This window comes from Enoplosus armatus, chromosome 5 (assembly GCF_043641665.1).
Source record: "Enoplosus armatus isolate fEnoArm2 chromosome 5, fEnoArm2.hap1, whole genome shotgun sequence".
In the NCBI taxonomy this organism is placed as follows: Eukaryota; Metazoa; Chordata; class Actinopteri; order Centrarchiformes; family Enoplosidae; genus Enoplosus; species Enoplosus armatus.
The window spans coordinates 13,349,607-13,372,667 of record NC_092184.1 but is presented as its reverse complement, the minus strand read 5'-3'; the positions used below and the strand labels follow the sequence as shown (position 1 = coordinate 13,372,667).

The 23,061-nt window shown below is 42.0% G+C and overlaps 3 protein-coding genes across 9 annotated transcripts; 1 reads left to right on the top strand and 2 right to left on the bottom strand.

Moving 5' to 3' along the window:
- Positions 1 to 1,579: 1,579 nt before the first annotated feature.
- Positions 1,580 to 3,573, bottom strand: snrpa (small nuclear ribonucleoprotein polypeptide A). Of its 7 annotated transcripts, XM_070905910.1 has the most exons (6): positions 3,491 to 3,571; positions 3,213 to 3,385; positions 2,890 to 3,066; positions 2,345 to 2,521; positions 2,167 to 2,255; positions 1,580 to 2,088 (listed from the first exon to the last, which is right to left on the bottom strand). In XM_070905910.1, exons 1-6 carry the CDS (start codon positions 3,561 to 3,563, stop codon positions 1,929 to 1,931), a joined length of 849 nt encoding a protein of 282 aa, XP_070762011.1. In that variant the 5' UTR covers positions 3,564 to 3,571; the 3' UTR covers positions 1,580 to 1,928. The 7 variants fall into 7 exon arrangements, with proteins under 7 accessions (XP_070762011.1, XP_070762003.1, XP_070762008.1 ...); XM_070905902.1 differs by lacking the exon at positions 2,345 to 2,521 and having other exon boundaries at positions 2,872 to 3,066; positions 3,491 to 3,573; XM_070905907.1 differs by lacking the exon at positions 2,345 to 2,521 and having other exon boundaries at positions 2,167 to 2,248; positions 2,886 to 3,066; positions 3,491 to 3,573.
- An 873-nt stretch (positions 3,574 to 4,446) lies between these two features.
- Positions 4,447 to 7,712, top strand: actmap (actin maturation protease). Its single transcript, XM_070905730.1, has 7 exons — positions 4,447 to 4,485; positions 4,849 to 5,048; positions 5,550 to 5,618; positions 5,850 to 5,974; positions 6,312 to 6,441; positions 6,579 to 6,649; positions 7,060 to 7,712. The coding sequence occupies exons 2-7, from the start codon at positions 4,876 to 4,878 to the stop codon at positions 7,392 to 7,394; spliced, it is 903 nt and encodes a 300-aa protein (XP_070761831.1). The 5' UTR covers positions 4,447 to 4,485; positions 4,849 to 4,875; the 3' UTR covers positions 7,395 to 7,712.
- A 324-nt stretch (positions 7,713 to 8,036) lies between these two features.
- On the bottom strand, positions 8,037 to 22,636 carry LOC139285219 (inositol-trisphosphate 3-kinase A-like). Its single transcript, XM_070905729.1, has 7 exons — positions 21,464 to 22,636; positions 12,149 to 12,248; positions 11,841 to 12,054; positions 11,273 to 11,477; positions 10,635 to 10,736; positions 10,202 to 10,273; positions 8,037 to 10,046 (listed from the first exon to the last, which is right to left on the bottom strand). Exons 1-7 carry the CDS (start codon positions 22,634 to 22,636, stop codon positions 9,837 to 9,839), a joined length of 2,076 nt encoding a protein of 691 aa, XP_070761830.1. The 3' UTR covers positions 8,037 to 9,836.
- Positions 22,637 to 23,061: the final 425 nt, after the last annotated feature.

Below are 23,061 nucleotides of genomic sequence, written 5' to 3'. Positions count from 1 at the left end.
GCATTTCTGCGTACACTGTTGAGCTGACCTGAAGACAATTACTCAGGGCACAGTTTAAGTCCACAACAGGGAGGCCCCTGTGTGCGCCTGGGCACAGTTGATAGTGCAAATCTAAATTAAGCTTTTCAGGCCTAATTCACACATCACTCTGCCCCTGCACTCATGAATCCAGCCTTTGAGAGGAGGTGGCGGTCCTTGTTGGGATGTAATTACTCTGCAGACCTGCAGTATGTGAGGGCTGAGGGGCCTCTGAGGATGTGCTGCTAACACATACAGCAGGCATTCACTAATTGGCAAACACAAGACAACTGTGAACATGTGAGACATCGGACATATTTGCATTCATTAGATATTTGTTTAAATGCAGATTACTCACAAACAGTCTTTATAACAGGTCATAACGTCCTGAAGTACTTCTACTTTAATTATTTCAATTATATGCCACTTCATACAGGAAAATACTGCTCTTTTTACTTCACTACATTTATCTGAGTTATATTTACAAGTTACTTTGCAGATTAGGATTTTGAAAATTTATAGCGAGCATATACATAATGCGTTATACAGTGAATTTAATTGCGCAAAAATATGTATAATAGCTTAAATTAGCTCCACCTCAACTGATACATTAAAATGCTGCTTGTATGTTAATGCTTCAGTAGATATTATCTGGTAATATAATAACACTGGAAGGCCATTCTGCCTGCATAACCAGAACTTTTACTTTTGATACTTTAAATACTTTTACTCAAACACAATTTTGAATACAGCATTTGTAACAGTCTTCTCACACTGTGGTATTAGTACTTTTTCGACTCTGGTTTATTACACCCGGCAGAGCACAAAGGCCAAATAAAGATAAAAATGGTCTGTTGGGGCATGTACTGTGTACTTCAAAGCACAAATTGAATGAGACTCCAATTGGTTTACTTTACAAGCAGGGAGGATATGAGGATTTGTATTGAGGCCCAGAATGCTTTGAACAAAGTGCAAAGAGTTGAATTACTCTCATAAATACAGGACTAATGGAAAATTAGATTATTTTCTGATGTCTAAGAACCCAATTTTCTGCAAAGTATTAATTTTGTAGAGAATGTGGGCAGCCAGTGGTCTGAAGTGTGTACCATGCAACATCAGCATCCAGAGGCCGAGTCCGCTCAAAGGCCTTGTGTTCCATGGCATTGATGACCTTCTCTTCCTCCCTACATTTCCTCTCAAGTTCCACTGATGAACAGGGATGAGAGTTATATGCTCCATGAAAAAGTTACACAAGAAATTCTCCCATATAATCCAAACTATGGTTGAAGAGGTGTTAAAGGTGAGTTCACCAGGTGTTGTTTTTGGTCCCTAATCTTACACAGCATAATTTAATACCCCTGCGTTAACAGATTATCACTGAATATTTAAAGTTGCAGCATAATTGACACCAGGGAATAAGCAGTAGTAGTTAACCATTTAGCCCATCCATCCCTTTACCCACCTACCCCTGTGCAACACACATCAATGTCAGGAGTAGAAGAAAGAAGGTTTATAGCACCATCTATTGGAGATATATGAAGAAGTGAGGCTGAGCACTGTCTAAAAGAAATGTTTTAATTATAAAAAGAAAAAGCTCCAGGTACAATGTCTGGTAGACCAGACTCTGGGTGCAATGCTTTATGACAAACAGCTAAAAAAACTGAACAGAAGACGCATCAAGTTCGCTCACAGGTTTGAGTCTGAAGCCAAAAACGTTGACCGCAGCCGTCAGCGTGGCACATTAAAACACAGAAACATGATGCAAAGAATGTATACTTACATGTAATCCTGGAACAAGGAGAAAATGAACCACTCCTGCTGCACTGATCAGCAGATTTCTAAAAGTGTCACTGCTGTTCATTTTTAAAAAAGACTTGTGTGTGCATGTAGGAAAAGCTGCTCTTGAGGTGTTATTTCTTAGCGAATGAGATCTTCATGGCGTTTGCTTGTGTGATCTTAAAGCCTTGTAGTGCGTCTCGTGCAGCGCCGGCCTGCACTTCATTGTCAAACTCCACAAAGGCGATGTCGTGGCGACCAGGGACCAGACGCACCTCCTTGAACCCGGGGAACCTGAATACACAACAATACAGTCAGGTTTTGCATTTGACAGATGCAAAAACGCAATGCAGGAAAGGAGTCGTTACTGACTGGTTGAAGAGCATGGAGAGCATGAGCTCGTTTGTCTCCTCTGGCAGGTTGGTGAGGAAGAGGATGTGATTGGGAGGATTCTCTGCAACCTGTGAGGATAAAAGACAGTTGGTCAGAATAGAACCGCCGAGACAAAATGATAACATTATTTTTAATTTGCTCTGTCAGAAAGCTTTACCTGCTGGGGCATCTGTCCAGGCATCTGTCCGGGCATCATCTGGCCAGGAGGCATGGCACCAGGGGGCATCTGACCAGGTGCCATCCCCGGAGGAGGCATCATGCCAGGAGGGGGCATATAAGGTGGCTGGCCTGGCATGTGCATCATACGGGGAGCCTGGCTCATGGGAGGCATTCCCTAAAGAGTGAAGTACAACAGTGGCGAACATGTCAGTGATAAATGATCTCCACTGAAATGTAAGAAACAATGTACAATTTCCCTCCGGGGATCAATAAAGCATTTCTGATTCCGAAACGAGACAATAGTTAAAAAGGTGGAAAAATACAGAATCTTTGTTTCAGTCTTGGTTTTCTGGGAAAATCCATCTTTATCCAGTAACCTTCTCTGTCCATATTTATACTCAGGGTCACTAGTGAATACTTGATCGATTGTGCTTAATACTTTTTGTTACAGAATCTGTCACAATAGTTTTAGTAGCCAAATTGTGTTGCTAACATTAATTCTACCAACTGATTACCATTAAAAACACCTATTGCCCCACTTACAGGCATAGCAGCAGGTACCCCAGCAACCATGGGTGCAGCAGCTCCCGGTACACCCTTCTTAGCTCCTGCTCCATCAGCTCCTTTGATCTTCTTCTTCTCTTTTTTACGGTCACGCTCCACATATGTCCCCTTCATCTTAGCTATGATGTCAGAGTCCTGCTTGGCATACTGGATACGCTGTTAGAAGTAACAGATAAGTTTAAGACCATGTATTTCAGTGGCTACCGTTTATATGTTGCAGAAGTTGTTATATCATATTTGTTTGGCATCTTTTATTCTCTGCAAAGCTCAGTGATGTGGTATTCACTGTGTGATTGACCTACCATGGGCTTGTCGTAGAAAGGAAAGCCCTGCATGGATCTCAGTGCATTGGAAGCGCTGTTAACCTCTTTGAAAATGACAAAGGCCTGACCCTTCATCTTCAGGTTTCGTGCAACCAAGATGTCCAAAATCTGCCCGAACTGTGAGAAGATTGCGTACAGCGACTTTTTCAACTCTGCAGGAACACAAACATTTTGAGAAGCCATTAACTTAATTTGAGTTGCTGTGTGTATTTAACTGAAGCCAGACACTGAAGGCTAGAAGGTGAGGACAAACTTACCATCTTTCTTGATTTTCTCATTTAAGTTGTTGATGTAGATTGTGTGATTAAGCCGTACATCCGGAGTGGCCATCTTCTAACCTGTAGTTGGAAAGGGGAAAAAACTTCAAATATCCCTTTTAAAACCAGTTGGAAACATAATTATTGATTAACCCTAACCGCTAAGCAGCTAGCTAGCTAACGTTAGCAAACGACCATCCAACCTGAACGGCGTGGGGTGAACGTTAGCCTAAAGGCTAACTAATAGCTATAGCTAACATTATTTAACGTACTATATCCATTCATCTCTTACGCCCTGTTTCCCTCATTGTCACAAAAACGTCGAAATAGGTTACCTAAGTCCAATAAAGGTTTGCAAAAGGTCTTGATAACCATAAAAGGTGAGTTGACTGTTCAGCTCGATGGAAGAAACACTCACCTCGGAATGATGAATGAAAACCCGGGCCTTGACAAATCCCGTGCTCTGTTCTCGCGTTAAGAAACAACACAGACCGTTTCCGGTGCTACACTAAATTCTGTGAGCCGTCACTTTCAGTGACCACTGTCTTTAATCATACTGTATTTTGATAGCCGTTGTTACCAAACATGGTGCATTTTGATAACTGTGAAGAAGAAAAAAATTTGATAGCTCAGGTCACAGAATGTGGTGTAACACCTGCTCTTATTTAGTTTAGCGCCCTTTTATCGCCTTTTTGCCTCTTAGGCAGGTAGCAGTTACTCGGACACAAGAATTAATCGTGCAGCCAATATTAAAATAATTTAGTGACATGATCCCACACTGTACAGTCTATTTATACTTTAAAGTCAGTAGATGCAGTAGAGGGCGGTATGATCCTGTAACGTTGGTGTGCGACCCGACATTAACACAAAGAAAAAGAAGCGAACTTGCCGTTCAACCTCAAAGAAGAAGGAGAAGAAGAAAAAGAAAAAGAGGAGGAGGAGGAGGAGGAGGAGGACGCTGCTGCCGCTGCCGCTGCCGCTGCCGCCAAATATGGGTAAAACACCGGTGCTGTTATGTAGCTGTGCTAGTCTGAAAAGTGGGTGTAGGATCCAGTGTGTGAAATATGACAAGCTATTTTTTGTGAGTGATAGCTGTTAACAGGAGAAGATTGTTTCACTTCGGTTTCCACCCAAATAGCACACTGAGTCACGTTAACTTAACTAATTTTTCGCCCAGCTTGTAGGCGACAGAGCTACTAGCTAAGTAGTAAGAGGTAGCTAGGAGAGAGTGAAAGGTGGGCGGGTAGGTTGTGTAAATTACGAAGTTTAGCGAGTGTATTGGTCATTGTCAAGAGCTGATGTAACTTTCCTGTTTGTAAACATGCACAAAATACTAACCAAGCTCCCACTTCTGTCAGGGTTCATCCCAAAGGAGCTCAGAAAAGATGTCAATGGAGTGCCCCCTGTCACCACCACCACCTCCACCTGCTCCAGGTCCACCACCTCCTCCTGCCTTAGCACCCAAGAAGAAGCTGTATCAGACTATAGCCAGTAGCAGGAATCCTGTAGAGGGGGACCACACTGAGGCCCGCTTACTGCTCAGTCAGAGGGAGAGCAGGTGAGATTTACAAGAGAAGACCAACTTTTTTTGCACATTTAACCTTTTTATTTTGATCATAGACAATTATGTCCTTGTCTGGAATCTAAAAGCATAAATTCTTCCCAAATTCCCTTTGAGCCTGGCAATAATTCCCATATGTAACATCTGACACACATTGACATGCTTATTTTCTGTTCAATCCAAATGTCCTGCAATAAATCCTACCTGTGTGAAGCTTATAATCTTTACTTTTGTGTTGACATTGTCACAGAGGTGTTGTCAACTCTTTTGAGGCCATAGGTAATGGTGGCCCTGCAACCAAAGCAGCTAAATAAACGTCAGCCATCAAACATTTCAGAATCAGAAATACTTTATTGATCCCAGGGGGAAATTGTACAATTATTAAAAAAATATTATTTACCTCTGCGCTTTTTCTAATGTGACATGTGAAGATGAACTGGATTATAATGGAATAATGTGTATTTATGTGGTGTGTTTTTTCTTTTTTCTGTGCTTCAGTTTTAGGAAGGACCTGCAGTGGGTACTGGTGAACGCATATGTGCCCTCCCTCATCCAAGATGGTCCACAGTAAGTCAGTAAACTATGCTGTCAGTCTAATACTTGTCAAGTAACACCTTGATCTACATTTGACTGAGAAAGCGCTTACGTAACACAAATGAAACTGTTACCGTAACTGTTGTATGTACAATGGGGCTTTTGTGTTGTTAGTTTGACTTGAATGCTTTCATGTCGAAGTAATTAAACATGACATATTTGCCAGGGTGTGACTGTGAGTGTGTAATTCATTTACCTTTTTAGGTGTGGCCTGGTGGCTTTGTGGATGTCTGCTCACCTTCGACAGCCACAGCTGAGTATTGACATGGAAAATGTTGTTCAGACAGCACTTAGCAGGGGATACACGGCACAGGGTGAAATGTTTTCAGGTAACAAAAATGTGTAAACTGTTTTTGGGCCAGTCCAATTTGTATTCTGACAGCGTGGCAAAGCATTGAATCCTCCCAAAGGCAAAATACATACCTTGACATCACTGAGTGTCGCCAGAAGTGCAAATAATGACATTAAACTCCTTTTTAACATTAAACAGATGTAGGACGTAATTTAAAAAATGTGGAAGTTATATATAACTGGGTTTGCTAATAAAATGTGTTTGTTAAAAGTAATTCACTCTTTATGTCTCACAAGGAACTAAAATGCAATTTCACACTGTGTTGAGTTTATGGTGGTTTCTTTATGTTCTCATTAAGATTTTTATTTTGTCAGCTGACAACATGGCCCTGCTGGCAGAAGAGGTTTGTGGCTGTAAGGCAGAACTGCTGTCAGGGGGTTTAAGTGGCAACAATGCTGCAACCATCATCTCACACCTGTGGGGGAGACAGCCTGTTCTCATCCCGTATCCTAGACCCAAACAAAACTGCCATGATGGGTGTTCTGAGGGAAAGGTTTCCGCTTTTTAAAAAAAATGTTTTACTCATGTCATAAAAGAAAAGTTTATGATTACAGGACAAACTTCCTTGACAGTATGTACAGATATGATGAGGACTACAACCATGAGCCGTGCCAACGTAGCGGCCACAGGGCGCACTGGGCAGTCGCCTCAGGTAAGACTGGATAGCTCACTCACAGGAGGGGTGTTTCATAAAGGTTGACTTAAATACTGTGCAGACGTTTTAGAGTGAAAAAGATATTACCTCAGATTTTAAGTGCATCCCATAATCAATATGAGACATGATTTTACATGTACTCTAAACTGACTCACAGTGCAGCAGTATAGAGCAACCTTTGGAGAGTAACTTTGGAGAAAACACTGTTTCAGTCTGGTGGATTGATTGTAACACTGGTTAAGCCTGAAAACTGGCCTCATCAGGACTAGGCTAGTCTGGAGGGATACGTTCCCATTATAACTTAGGTCAAACGTATTTAAACCACCTTTTCTGAAACAGGGTTGACTGGTAATCTTTCTTTATGAATCAGCTCTCTGCCACACATTTACCGTATGTATTTCTTCCAGGTGTTCTCCTCGGTTTGGGCCAGGGGAGCGTTAGCAAAGAGCACGCTCAACCTGATCCCACTCTGCCCTGGCTCTACCTTGCCGCTGACGGCAGCTGTTCTTGTCCTGTCAGCAGCACGGCAGTCAAAGAGGTTTATATCCTGGCTAAGCAGGGTAAAAGTCTGCGCTACCAGCTGTGGAGTTTGGACAGCGTAGCTCAGAGCAACGAGCAGCTGAGGAAGATGGACCCTCATAGGGCTAATGACGGGATCCAGTATGTGGTTCCTCAAGGAGGGGTGGAAGCCGGGCTGGCTGGACAGGCGGTGCTGCTCCACACAAGGACACAGAGGCAGTAATGAGTGTGATGCAGGACGCAGCTGTTTGGGAGATGATGGATACAGGGTGCAGCGTCTGAGTCAAACACTCTGGTCTGTTGAGGGAACTTTCATGGTGCGATGTGATTGATACCACAGTTCATCACATTTAAACCAGGGGTTTAACAGCTGTTGCGGTTGTAGAACAATCTGATACATTTATTAAGTGTCCATATATTCTGCTGTACTGGGGTGGCTGTCCTTTTAAAATATCTGTAATTTTATTAGGCCTTTGCAAGCAGAGTTGTTGGAAAGTTATTACTGCATTATCAAAAATATTGGATTTATAGTGTTGTTGCATCAATATGATGAAAAGTTCTGGTTATTTTATATTTAAACAGTTCCCAGCTGAATTTACAAAAATGCACTGTTATTAGCATTATAGTTTTTGTCTTGCAGGTTTACAGTGTGATGAATCTTCACCTCTTGGTGCTTCACACACCACTGCCTGAATGAAATATATATTTATACAATAAATTGATATTTTGTCGTCTTGACTCACTGCCCACCTTTAAGTGTTGCGGGACATCCGGTAAAAGAAATATAGTGTAGGTTTGAGATTCACAGAACTTTATGATCTGAGACTCTCTGCGAAACAAAAAACTCTGAACACACTTTTTTTTTTTTCCAGTTTATTGCAATCCATGACCTGGACAAAGCAGGGATACCAGTTTCCACCAGTCTGTCTGTGCTTTGCAACTTTAAAATACAAAATGTGGTTATGAATCCAGTTTTCTTACTTATAAAGCAGCACCCTGATAATTTGCCATTTTACAAATATAAGGGATTTGAGGGCCAAGACATATAATACTTTGTAAACAACACTGAATGATGCCTCTCTCCCAGTATGTTCACTTTTCAGAAATGGAAAAACTGAATGCCTGAATTTGAATTCCAATTTCATCAAGTCAGATATTTGCAGTCCTAGCATGCAGAAAGTTTGTGTGCTGAGTGAACCGCCTACACACACACACACCCAAACAGTGCTGCCCGACACTGTCGAAGGGCATCTGGAAGACTGTCAAGGAACGACAGATATGCTCACAAGCCCTGACTTCTAAATATAACAATGTTGTTTCTTTGTAAACTCTCCATCTTGCATACAAAAACCCACAAACCTGTTTAGTGTAACTAAATGAGGTTCACAGCAATGTCCTCGTGTTTAAAAGAGATTTTTGTATTCGATTATATGTCATCCTTCCAATCATAAGACACTTTCGATGCTTCCAGTCTCAAAATCACGTGTACGTTGGTACAAATGTGAAACCTCACAAAAGCCTTAACAGACTGATCAGTTTAATCACTTAATTCCAGTTTCATTTCACCCTTTACACCACTGCTTTACTGTAAAACTCCCTGCAAATCCAAAGCAACACTGATCAAAGAGAACGAAGTGATAACACCAAATTAAATTCTTGCTAAACGTCTGTAAACACAGCACTTGACTGCAGCTTCCCATCTCAAGATACACAGAGGCACTGCTTGATTTGTTCAATGGCTTTGTGAGGATCCATAGTGCAACAAATTCCAGACAAACATGGCTGCCAAGCTGCTTACTATGCAGTTAAATGCAAAAAAAAAACCCTTTCACTGCATTATCATACAAAAATCTAAATTTAGAAAGCAGTTTCAGTTTGAGAAGTTAAACTTTGGGATTAGATGTAAATCAGTTTACACTTGGGTGAACTCTTTGGAAGGAAAATAGCAGGAGTCCACTGCACTGGAATGATCAAACAGCTCTTTCTGTAAAAATTGCGAGGCACAGAAATTTTACAAACACGGTAAGGAGGTTATACCAAGGCCAAAAAATTTTTTTTAAATAAAAGTGTATTTACACACTGAGTTAGTTAGCACGTGGTCTGACCAGTGTTTTAGTGTTGCTGTATACTCAAACATCAAAAGTGGTCCATGACAAAAATATTCCTCCCATGATCCAACGCACCTGGGAGGCTGTGTAGGAAGGTTTCACACCTCTGGATCAAGTTCATGGTGGTGAGAGGGCTATGTACAACTCTAACCAACAGAGGGGGGTGTTGAGGAGGGAGATGAGCAATGTTAAATGTCTTTGCAGGAAACAAGAGGTCCACGAATTCAGTGGACTGTATTCTCTCAAAATAAGCCACAGTCCACGTGGCAAAAGTTACAATTCTGCATAACGTTCTCCCTCTTTCTCTTTCTACTTTTTGCCTCAACTTGTCGCACGTCAACAAGTTCGACAAATGCAGCATTAATGCATGATGTCTGCCTTTGGCATATTCCACTGTGCAATAGAAATCCTGCTTCTCACACAGGTACGATTGGATAAAGACACTTGGATCCTGGCGTGGGTCATAAAGAAAGGAAACAAACTGGTGGCTTCTGATCCTTTTCTTCCACCATCTGGACATGTATCACTGTTTCACTGCAGTCTATAGAGTCTCCCTCTCAAGGTGTCTGTGGGAGCATACTGCTGAGGATGTCTATGAGGTTGTCCAGTCCCCACAGGTACCCGTCCTCCCTGTTGCCTTCCACCCAGGGAGTCCTGTGGTCCAGGGTCCGAGGGGCCGGCAAAGGAACTGTCTTCCCGAAGTCGATCATCCACACTCTGGCCTTCCCCGAGGCGTCGTGCACAAACAGCAGAGAGCTGCCCACAACCTGCGATGGAGGAACCGGTGAGACAGGTGAGTTTAGGTGTGTGAGCAAAGCAACACGGGAGCAAATGACAGGATGATATCACAAATCTTCAACTCAGCCAACAGGTTTGTTTAGAAATAGTGAAATGAACAAATGAATGTTTCAGTGTGTCTCACCTCGTGTGACCTGAAGAACTGTGACTGCTCAAGGACTGACCGAAGTTCCTCTAACCGCTGCAGGTAAAGTTTCTAAGAAAAAGAGAAAAATAAAGATGTAGGGCATCAGACTGTGAGAACAGAAACAGAGAGGAAGTTGCAAAATGGACCAAGAATAGGGTTAGGGTTAGGTTAGAGTTTTAGAGGTGCTGGTAAGTGGATTTTTTGATACCTTTGGACAGAGCCAAGCTAGCTGTTTCCCCCTGTCTTGTGCTAAGCTAAGCTAACTAGCTTATGGCACTTGCTTTGTATTTACTGTACAGACGTCTGAGTGGTATCAATCTTCTCATCTAAAAGCAAACAACGACATTTCTCAAAATGTCAAACTTCCTAAACAAAAACCTTTCTTGCTGTTTTGCATTTACAAAAAACGAGCAGGGAGCTAGTAACATACCAGAATCTGAGTGTTGCCACCTACAAAGTCCTCCAAGGCCTGCATCACCTGCTCCCTGTGCTTTGTCTTCTTAAAGTTGGTGTTACAAGTTCCGTCAGCTTTCTGTAGGAAAAACGAAAACATAAGCCTTGTTCTTCTCTCCCTTTATTATTGTTTTTTGACCTGCATGAGGAAAATAATTCAATTCAGTAATTAATTTAAAGCTTCCTGATTCAAGTCTTGTTGATACCTGCTGAGTAAAATATACAAATATAATTTTCACTGCTACAGCTTGGCTGGCTGCTAATACTTGTTCGACTGGAAAATAAAGCCACAGCAGGCTGCTTGAAATGTTCACAGTGCGTCAAATATCTTCATTCATGTCTGAGTAACATGCAAATCTACAGTTATTGGTACGACCTGATAACCAGCCCTGGATTTCATTTGGAAAGAATAAACAGTCCCGTTTATGGCTGCACATTCAGCCCAAACCTTTTCCATTCCCACACAGCATGTGTGGTCCATCCACTGAATAGACTGATAAATATTTACTCCCATTGATTGGTTTACTTCTTGTAGAAACTATTTGTTTCCTCACTAACACTGAGTGCTACAGCCAGGCATGCTCATAGGGCTGAATGTCCAGGATGACCTCTGACCTTAATGCCTTCGATGCGGAAGCCCAGGGTGGCTGTAGAGCTGAGTGTCTCCCTCCACTGCATGTATCTGGGTTTGAGGACTCCCTGCTGGGCCTTCTCCTGCTCGGTGGGGGCCCCGGGGTCCACTGCGACCATCTTCTCATACATGTCTTTCCGCAAACGCGGACGCTCTCTGGCTTTTATCAGCTCCTCCTCCAAGTACGTCCTGAAAAGTAAAGGCTTAATATTATTTTCTTTTAAATTAAATGTCTTTTTTATGTATTTTAATATTTTATTTTCCCTCTCTTTGCTATTTTAATCACATTTTTCTGTCTTACTGCACACTGTGGAGCACTTTGTTGACGACAAAACAGCCATTATTATTACATAAATATGATAGACAGGCAGAAAGCCGGTGGGAATAAACTGGGTTAAGGCTTATATGTGTATAAAGGTTCATTTTCAAGGCTTACTGTATCTCCCAAAAAGCAATAAGATAAGCTCTGATAAAATGGCTTCTGCTGTCAATATAATGTTGGAAAATGTTTCCCACACAATTCCACTTTCTTCATCCTGTGTTGAGTCTTACCTGCTGCCCATCTTACAGTCCATGATGGAGGGTGAGTCGAAGTCAGCCAGCAGGTCATCCATCAGGTTATAGTCCTGCTGGTCTCTCTGTACTACACCATAATAACCAGGCACATAGGGGCGCAGGGTGTCCTTCATCAGCTTCTGTAGGCACTGCTGCTCACACTCACAGTATCGCTTCAACAAGCGTCCATACTCCCCAGCCTGGAAGTTACCTTGGAGAAGGAGTCAGACACAACGAAGATTAAAGACTGAAGATAAAACAGTGCATGTGTAGGGAGGTTGTGCACAGTCAACTGTTATGCATACCTGCATGGCCAGCTAGCTGCACCCATGGGTAACGCTTCTTGAAGGACACAACGAAGGGGGACCAGTGAACCATGGTCTTCAATTTCTGCCAGGACTTATTCTGGAAAAAGAAAAACAGCAAAGAACGTCATCCTCTTGTTACAAAAAGACGTGGGTCGTCACACAAATGACAAATCGGAAACTCTGATTAATCAGTGCGAGGGTTTCTTTTCTGCTCAAACGAAGCACTGAGCTAAATACCAGCCAATAGAATGATTATTCATTGAAGGAAAACACACCCTGTACTGCGCACATACTAACACACACACCTCAGTAGACATTGGACATATCCTCCCCTTTAACCAAGGCCAGGTGCACAACGTACGTGACACAAAGCCCATTCATAAAACATTTACCAAAGCCAAGCCACCACTGTGGTGTTGTAAAACAGAACCTTACTGTCTGCAACTGTGTGTTTGTATGTGTGCATAATGGTTATCTGTGTTAGGAAACACCAGAGCAAGGACAGTGTGCAACAGGGGCTTTGACGTAAGCAATCTGAGGGGAACATGATCGATTGATTAGAACATGTGTGTGGGAAATCACAACAAAGCGACAGCCAGTTTAGGATGGGAATGTGTGTGTGTGTGTTACATTACAGTAGATATTACTGAGAGGCAAACAGTACCATTGAATATTTGTCTTGGCTTCATCTCAATTTAGTAGTCTTTCTAATAATTCTTGCAATTCCTTATCACTCATGATGAAAAAAACAGCAAAGCGTGTGTGACAGAGGCAAAAAAGGGTTAGTGTGAATTATAAAATACAGGGACAAGAAGCTATAATAATAAAATACATCTTTTTATGGCTAAATAACATCTGTGAATGACTGTGCTGCTCCCTGCCGGGCCTCTCTCTGCCATGTTTACATGTCAGTCTATCTCTGCTCTCATCACAGGCATTCTTTCCACAGCTGCTCTGTTGAAACTCTGTCACAATAAAACTGTCTTAATGCAGGAATATATACACACACACAACGGAAACTACGGGTCTGTGTTTAACTTAGAGGATGAAAAAAACAGGATATATTTGAGTTTAAGGAGTGCTGTTTTGCAACTCAAAAGGTAAAGCCCTGAAACATTATTCTCTTTCACTGTTTGTACAGTGCAGAATTAAGACAGAAAAGCATATATAAGTAAATATGTACAAGCTATTTTAAATGTTTGCATTAATGAGATCTACATTTTTGGTGAAGCCTCATCTACTACTGAATAGTTTTTCTTGTAGATAAAGAGGTTACTCATTCATCATAACTCAACATGAAGGATATTGTAGGTTTTATGTACTTGAATATTTAAAAACATTACCACTACAAAGAAGAAACCTTTACATGCTCAACATAATGCACACAAAGTGCAGATCGCCATCATTAATCCTACACATATAAACCTTATACAAATGGGATTGCAGTCTTTCAGTTCTGGATTTGAAATAAAGAGGTGAGGCGATAAGATTTTCCAACTGCATTCAACAGCTGTGTTCTTGCGTTGGTTCCTCATGACGTGAAACAGCTTTGTGCTCCGTCAGACAGCTGGTCAATGTCAGAGACTTCAGAGAGACGCAAGAGGCAGAGAGTAATGAGAGTGAGTACTAGACACCTGTGACCTGAGCCTTCAATCGCATCAACAGATTAACCCCGACATAACCTCTGACACCTCTGGACAAGGAACAGTGATGAAAACATGTGAACACCAACTGCATTTTGCGAATATTTGCAACATGGAAGCAACTTTCAGCATGTGATCATTTCCTCTCGCTCATTTTGACACATTTCTGGTAATCAAACCAGACGCCACGCTTGTGACCCATGCACGAGCCGTGAGGGACTTGCAAATCTATCTGCAATTTGCCTGCGACAATCATTTGTGAAATGGGGCGCTGCCATGTTTCACAAATCCCTTTTTTTTCCTAGGAGAAAAAAACACTAGATGTGTTTACAACAAGACCATTGCATTCAAACAGAGCAGAAAAATATCAGATTAACAACAACCACACCCTCTAACTTTATATCACATAAAACACAAGAAGACATCCACCTTCAGACACTCCACCAGGTCAATACAGTAAAATTGTCACCAGCGGTTGGCCTCCAAAGTGCTGCTGTAAGGCATAACTATGAACCTGTTATATAAGGTGGATAACACAAGAGTCTCCAAGACAGTATGGGGACTCTCATCGCTTCCTACTCACTTTGGGTAATTGTTTTGCTTTTAAAAGTAACAGGATCGTACTTGACATTTAAGATATGTTTAGGCAGTAAACATGTTTTTGCCTTTATCTGTGTATTTGTATCCTACCTGCTGGACCAACATACTGTAGTTACTGTAAATAGATCCGTTTTTAGGAAACAATCAACACTGTAGTCCAAAAATAATCTCCTGAAATAACATCGGTTTGTGGACAAAACACAAACACATCAGGCCACATTAACCTCGGTTTCTTTTTATTTTGCTATTATTAGCTTCATTTGCCCTCATCTGACAGAGGCCTCAGTGTCAGATGAAAGTCCTGGGGGGGTCGACAGGAGAGGAAGGTGAAGCAGACACTCACATCTCCAGCCTCTCCTCTTTCACTTCTCTTATCCACATGCCATCAGGCTCTAATTGCTTCAAGTTGACAGCTTAATGTGTTTCCTCTGTGGGGTCCAATGTATCTGACTAATAATGCTGTGAATGTTGCGGAGGTGTTTTTTTTCAAAAGTGATAAATGCAGAGAGAATCCCTACAAATGTAAAAAGACTGGACTGTAGTTTCATTTCAAACTGAGCAAACTGTTAGGTGCTGCTGTCTCTTCATCCCACACATCCAAGCTTTTTAAACACTGAGGTCACATTTCACCTCTCACAGTGCAACCTTCACCATCTCCGCTTTCTCTTTTATATAACTCACGAATATATAACAGAGGTCATGTCATCTTTGTTTTCTAAGCTTCCTCTTCACTCCCCAAAGCTATGACGCAGATGAAAGTGCTTTATTGACCTTCCTTTCTCAAGTTATTTTTTACCCCCCCCCCCCCCCCCCACTTTAAAATCAGATGCAAGTCCAGCTTGTCGCTACCACTTTCTCCCAATCAAACAGCATTTTGTCCTCCCAACAGTATTCTCCAGTACTGTCTTTACACTCTCCCGTCCTCTCTGATATTAGTAGGCCTCCTCTCAGAGATTTTTTGGGTTGGAATGCTGGGAATGTCTCTGGTACCCGTTATGAAGCACACACACACACACACACACACACACACACACACACACACACACATACACACACACACACACACACACACACACATACACACAGACACACCTCCAGGTTTACATGACAACAACAATGGTCCTACTGGGAGAAGTCACACTGACCACAAGAATGTGTCTTTACAGTCTCCCCCCTTCCTCATAAAATATTTTTAGATGTGCTTTGGGGGAAATAATAAGGATAATCACTTTTGCTTTTGAAACCATTTTGAAAAGTTCAAAACTTCTCAAACTATTTACTTGGTCACTTGACAGCTAAACATAAATACAGTTGGGACTACTTTCTTTCATCTAAATTAGTTTTCACTAGAAGTAACTCATGGTACTTAGATGTTACTTTATTAGAATTACACAAATATTGCTAAAAGCTTCATATGTTTGGTAGGATAATCTTAAAGTTACATGTACATAAACTCCACAATACTGGAAGGGTGGGGGTGTAATTTTGTAGACACGGTCTTCTGCTAATGTACTCTGTATTTGATCAGCTGGCTGCTCTAGAAAATACTCAGATGTTAAAACACATTAAAGAAGAGGCAACTACATCTCAGTTGCCAGGTTATTAGGTACACCTAGCTAAAGCTAATGCAACAGTCCTGCAATAACCAAGGTGTTGATTAAACTTTATGGTCATTTTGTGGTGCTGTTAATTTGTATTGCAATATCGTGAGAGGTGTTTCTAATATTTTGTCTACCTTTACTGATAAGAGTGGGGTTGACAAAATATTAAAAGCATTAGTTTTAGCTTGGTGTACCTAATAAACAGGCAACTGAGTATTTGTTAGAATGAAGGTAACAAAATTCAAGTCCAGAACCAGATCCTGCTGGTCGGCTTACTGGCTTCTTAACTCAGAAAGAGATCATCACAGATTCTACCGGACTACCTGCACGCTGGGTGCTGAACAACTGTCACATAGTGTAACAACAACAAGATACTGTGCTATCAATCACATTGTATTTGAATACCCAAACCTGTCACCTGCATTTGATAAAATCTTTCTGAAGAAGCATGACGTTAGCATTTACATTCGGTGGTTCAGGGGCTATGCTAGGCTGAATTCAAATCTGTATCTCTGCTCTGGATACATTTGCCATGGTCCTTTTCTTACCTGGCAGACAGAGCAATAGTGGAGGAGGAGGAAGGCGCTGACACAAGCACACACAGCCCCAGAGACACAGCGGGAACGCAGCCAGCACAAAATACTCCGCACCATCAGCACAGGGTCTCCACGGGCAAGCACCGCCAGGGACGAGTGCCTCCCTGTCAGCCTGAGATCCCTCACATTCATCTGTAACCTAACGCTCGGTCTTATTCCAGTTATTTCGCCTCAGTCAGTCTGTAAACACTTGCTGTAAACTGAGGCTCGTGTTGCCTGGTAAATAATCCTCTGTTATAAGCTCACACTTACTTCTCACAGTGACCCCTCTCTCCTTCTCTACAGCCTCTTGTTGTCATCCCAATTCACATTTTCTCCTGTTTCAACATCCTGTCACTCCTCCCTTCCTTTTATAACACTTTCTCAATACTTGATATCTTCTTTGCTGTCATCAAGCATATCCAGCTACCTGCCAAGCTAAAGCTGTCATTTTTTTCTTTCTTTCTACTGCCTGTTTCTACTAGTCTCCTTTACTTTTACTTCCTCCCCTAAATCATTCCTCCTCTATCCCTGAAGGTACGAACCTCCACACAATGAGCTGTCTTCTGTTTCTCTTCAGTCTAACCTTTGTACTCCTCTCTCTCTCTCTCATCCCCTAATCCCCACAGGGCCTATCCTGAGCCCCATGCTGAGCCAATCTCCTGCCAGATGCATGTCTGACTGGCAGCATGGGGGTAGGGACAACAGGCCTGCCCGTACCCTTCCAGTGCTCTCCTTTTCCCTGCATGACGAATTCCTCAGTACTATGCAACCTACACAGGTGTGTGTGTGTGTGTGTCGAGACAAAGCAGAACCTGTCAGACGACTATCATCAGCTACAGGAGAGACTACATTTGCATACACTACAGGGTGTTTTCAAGTACTGTCAGAGCTGTTTTCTCAAAACTAGTTTATATAAAACCACATCCCTTTCCCCTGACTCAAGTCTGTTCAAGCAGCTCAGCTGTGGTGAATGCACAGAAGATGGCACACAAATATCACCGAAAAACCATCTTAAGTAAAGAGACTTAAAATAAAATTAAACAATGATAGTACTGAATATTATAGTACTTTTTATTTTCTCTGAGCTTGTCGGTGTCTTCTCTACCTAACATTGAATGTAATGTACCATTAAATGTTTATTAGTGATGAAACAATCAGCAATGTTGATAATCAAGTAAACGTTGTCACGTGTCATTTATCAAGGAAAAATACTAGATATTTGCTAGTTAAATCCACTTTTTTCAATATTTTTCACCATTATTTATATATTAAATAAGAGAAAAATCGACAGAATAATCGATCGAATACAGAATAATAATCGAAAATATAAGTTGCAGCCCGAATGTATATCATAATATGATACAAAGCTGAAAACAACCCTGTTTTTATAAGGTTTACTAAGCTTAAAAAGTAAGAGAGTTATCTCATATCAATAAAGGAACACTTATCTTTCAGTTTATCTGGAAAACTTACTCATCATGTCATCAGTGGTGGACTGTAGCTAAGTACATTTACTGAAGTCCTATACTTAAGTACAAATTTAAAGAGTATTTCCATTTCATGCTGTACTTTCTAGACTACTTATTTTCCAAATCAAAGTTTTACATGCAAAACATATGATGAGCCAATAAAATGTGTTGCATTGCTACAGATTACACTATCCAACAATGGTTTAGCAACTACAAAAGTAAATAGGTACATACACATTGATGCATCAGTATTAATAATGCAATGATAAAATATATGATAGTATAGCACTCACAGGGTCTATTTTCTGCATAGTACATTTTTAGTACATATTGCTAAAGTCACTTAAATACTTTTATTCTTACTAACATTTTGAATGCAGGACTTTTGCTTTTACATGCGGTGTTGCTATTTTTTACTTAAGTAAAGGATCTGAATACTTCCTCCACCACTGCAGGCCAGTCTAATTTGTTAAGCAAACACTAACATCGAGTGTAGCTGTTGCATGTTGTATTGTGATTGACATCTTGTACTTGATTTGTATTGAAACTTATATTGAAACTTGATTTGTACTTGAAACATGAGAGAAATGTGGATCCAAACAAACAAACAAACAGCATGGACTGGATTTCTTTCTTCCTTTTTTGCTATGTATCATGGGTTTTGTGTATAAGTGCTGTGGGAGTAATGTGTGGGACTTTGTATAATGGAAAACAAGTCTTCAATTGTGGCTCATGTAAATAAGCATGCATAAATAAGAAGAATCATCACGTGTAGGTTACGCGTTCAAAGTTTCAGTGTATGTTTTTGTCTGACTGTGCCCTCTTTTTCCTCTTGTTTTCTGTTCCATTGTATGTCTCATGGTGTTTCGGGGCAAAATATTACGCTTTTGTGCAAGGCGGAGTATGTGTGTGTGTGTGTGTGTGTGTGGGGGGGGGGGTCATATGGGAGGAGAGTCATCTGATAATAAGTTATAAAATAATATGTGCGTTGTTGCCCGAGCAGACGTTTGTAGGAATTCACAGCTAACATTCAAATGTCAGGGACAGAGTAGATACCGTCTGTGTGTGTAAAAGAGAGAACAAGACAAGGAGAAAAAAAGTGCCATATATGGCAAAGACGTCGCCTAGCAACCGGCTTTGCCTTCAGCCCAATTTTCCATGACACACGCTGAACTCTGAATGAAAGACGGCATCGCTGCAAGCGTGTGTGTGTGTGTCCCTCTGAGTATGCATGTTTGAGCAGGTATCTGCTCACGTCACCGAGCGTACAGAATGTACCTGGTCTGACTGGGAGCTGACAGCACGGCCTCGGATTTTTAAAGCCAACGACAACAAGCACACACCCTCTTTCTATGAATTACTTTGCGAGAGGACAAAACGTGCCCATTAAAAGCCAGCTCTTATCAGAAACCACAGGCCAGCGTCATCTTGTTTGTTACAACAGCTCAAGTGTAACTCCTCAGTTTGCTAATTTCCTGGTTGTCTGTGTAATAGCCAGGAAATTACACTGTCCACTGACCTGCTGATTCAAATGATCATTACTGTAACTGGGAGCCAATCAGCATGTCTGCCATGTGGAGAAATTTGACGGGAAACACTCCCATGATTCAACTCTAAGTGAAAGACCAGAAAAGCAAAACACAAGAGAGGGACATTAAGAATGCTATTATGGCAGTTGGATAATTCTGTATTTAAGAAACTTAAACATTGGAAATCCACGTGCCCTCTGAGACTACAAAACTGGAAAAAGGGAAATGCATCTTTATTTGAATATGGAAAAGACAGTAGCTTTATAAAATGATCTAATCCCATTCAACTATCACAAGCTGTGTAGAGCTGAAACTATCAGTTGATTAATCGACAGAAAAATATTCAGCTATTTTAATAATTGATTAATTCATTTTTCAAGAAAAAAGTCTGTTTTTCATAGCTGAAAACATAACTGGCAGATTCATTGATAATGATAATAATCCTAAATTGCAGCCCTGAATCTGCCAGTACATAAAACCCCAGACTTTAAATTGGTTATCTGAACCTTTAGGATAAATGATAGATGATGATAACATTGAGACCAGAATCTTTGTGGATCACAAATGATGTAATATGAACGGCATGCTGACAGTTTAACGTCTTTCAACATGCATGCTTGGTGACGTGGCCTGAACAGAAAACCTGGACATACAGGATTCACACGAGAAGAAAGGTGGTGATACTGGAAGACAGTCTCCAGTGGAGACATCCTGTTTTTAAGACTTGTCTCATCCCAAGGATTTCTAGTCAACCGTGCATCAAAGCCTCCTGACTCAGGGGGGAAACATCACAACTTCCTTCTTGGAAACTTTAAACTGCATCTCATGTCTGGAGGAGAGGAAAACCCTAATCTACTGGCAACTAACCACTAAATTGCTCTGATAGCATCTATGTATACATGTCTAATTGAATATTAACTGTACAGCACTGAAGTATCAACTGTAATGGGATGACAAATAATTCAAACATGCAGTCAGACAGAGTTTAAATGGCCCTACGGCTGAGCTCATCAAAGCCATGTGATCATGAGCCATGGGAGTAGAGGGACACAGAAGTGGGGGTTGGAGATAAGAGCCAGTTTCCTCTTCTTTGGTTTAAATTTGTAACAGCCGTGTTTCATTATCAGGGTGGTGCGAGGCCAACAGCTAAGGCTTTGAACCGCACATTCAACAAATGATTTCAAAATGTCATAATTTTCTTTGCAATTTAAAACAAACAGAGATTCATCAAAATTACATGAGGCACACGCTGTGTAGCAAACCTCCCGACCGACTGAGGCCTTCTTTTTATTTTTGTAACTTGCACAACGGCACTTCAAGGATCATCTTATCCTGGGAATTAACTACCTTAAAATATCAATGTGACATAGTTTGAGCAGCTTTTACAAATTTAACCCATGACCTGGTGAATTTGACCAGCAGTGTGACAAAGGTGACATCAGGCAGCCTATGTCCACCAACAGTGGTTGATGTGACTGTCCAATGCACAATGTGTATTTGTCTCCAGCAGTAAATATGGAAATACATGTGTCTTCTGATAACTAAGTTCTAAGTGAACTAACTAAGTGCCTGTGGTTTGCAGGACATAGGGCTATTAAACTGTGCATGGATTTGTTCTCAAACCACTTCTTTTGTAGCTGTGTAGTTGTTTTGATCCTGACACTATGGTTTGTTCAGTTAAGGAATGGCCCTCCAACACATACTGCCTGCCATGATACAGCCTATGGCCAATTGCACAGTATTTGCATTTGTAATTTTTTGGTAGCCAAAGCAGTAAGACCTGTTTGAGTACAGTTCATAAATATAAAATAAATATAAATATTTGTTCATTGAGCTGCACAGACAATTTCAACCAATGGTTTGTTGTGAAAAACACTTGAAAAGACACTCACCCCTGTCCCATCGTCCGGGCTACACAGAGACCGGGCCGGAGACAGACTGGACTCGATGTCACTCCCAGTGAAGTCGTCTTCAGACTCCTCAAAGGACGAGGCGGAGGACAGGCCGATGGAGGAGGAGTTGGACAGCTTCCTCGGAGAGCGCATCAGCGCAGGGGACCCTCCGCAGCCGCTGTCCGAGCAGGGAGACTCGTCATCAGGGTGAGGGTCCAGACACGAGCTGGTGTTGAGCTCCGTTCGGACCAGCAGGGCCGGTGTCCCTTGAGATCGGGTCGGACTGGGGTCTCTAGTTATGATGAGTTTCGGTATGGTTCCTTGGAAACACTGGCCTCCTGGGGGACCCTGAGGGGCCTGATCAGCGTCCTTAAGGCTCTCAGTTTCAGCCGAACAACAGTTGCTTTGGTCACCAGCCGCCTTGGGCGGACACGAAATGGTACAACAGTCAGTTTTTGTCATTTTACTCTCAGCGTGATCGTCCGGTATCGTCAGTCCACTATCCAAAGGTTGATCCGCGGGCAAGTTGGACAAAGTCCGCCCGGTGTCCGGGTCAGAGGTGAGCAGCGGGGCTGAACTCAGACCAGTCCCCGTTAATTCCCTAACCGTAGACCCAACACGATGCTGGTTGTTTCCCCCCAGTGGCTGATCTTCCATGGCCCTCGGCGGGGGATCCGAGGCATTGTCCTCTCGCTCGGGTTTCGGCTCCTCGCAGCCCGCACTGCTGACTTCTCCGGTCCGCGTTTCCAAACCTGACGCATCGGACGAGCCAGCCGGTGCCTCTCGTTTCACGGTGTGTTGTGTAGCTTCGGTATTACCATCTAGGCCGGGTGATGTCTCCAAACAACCCGGGGATGCTCGGTGTTCCCCAACCGCCGACACAACCTCGTCCCTCGGCAACTTTCCTACTCTGTGATCGCGGCGCGTTGCTGGATCTCCGGCTCCGTTTCCGCAACCTAACTCCGCTTCTGTTTGGCTGGAGTCTCGCTTTCTCCTTCCCAGACACGACAGCACTTTGTTTTTCATCGGATTCCTGTTTAACTGGTCACCCTGTCGCTTATCTCCGCTCATAAATCTGCGGATACGGAGACGCTGGGGTGTCTCGCCTCCTTTCCATTTCGCTCTGCCTGGGGTGGCAGTGGTGTGCGATTGATCCGAGCGAGTTTGGCCCATCCTGCATGCCGTAGGAGTACCACTGACCCAGACACACCCTCAGTGGTTGGTTTTGAAAATAATTGAAACCTACCAACCGTGACTCCTACAGCGTGCAGTAAGCCATTAGTCACAAGATCCTTTTATTAAGCCTGGGAAATTTCACATTGCTCCGTGCATTTTTTCCACGTTGCAATTGTTCATATCTGTGGGAACAAACAGATGACGAATCATTAATAAACCCATGAACTGCATGAGCAATAGCCCACTAAAACAATAAACTTCCTTACCTTTATGTGCATCAATCAGATTGATAATATAATGATTAACAGCACACATAAAGCGCCTACATATTCTCAGTATACATTGGCTGTTATTAATCACAGTGTCTGGCTCAAGAATGCCTATTAACCTGTGATTTGTCAATTCTGAAATTCAGATCTTAC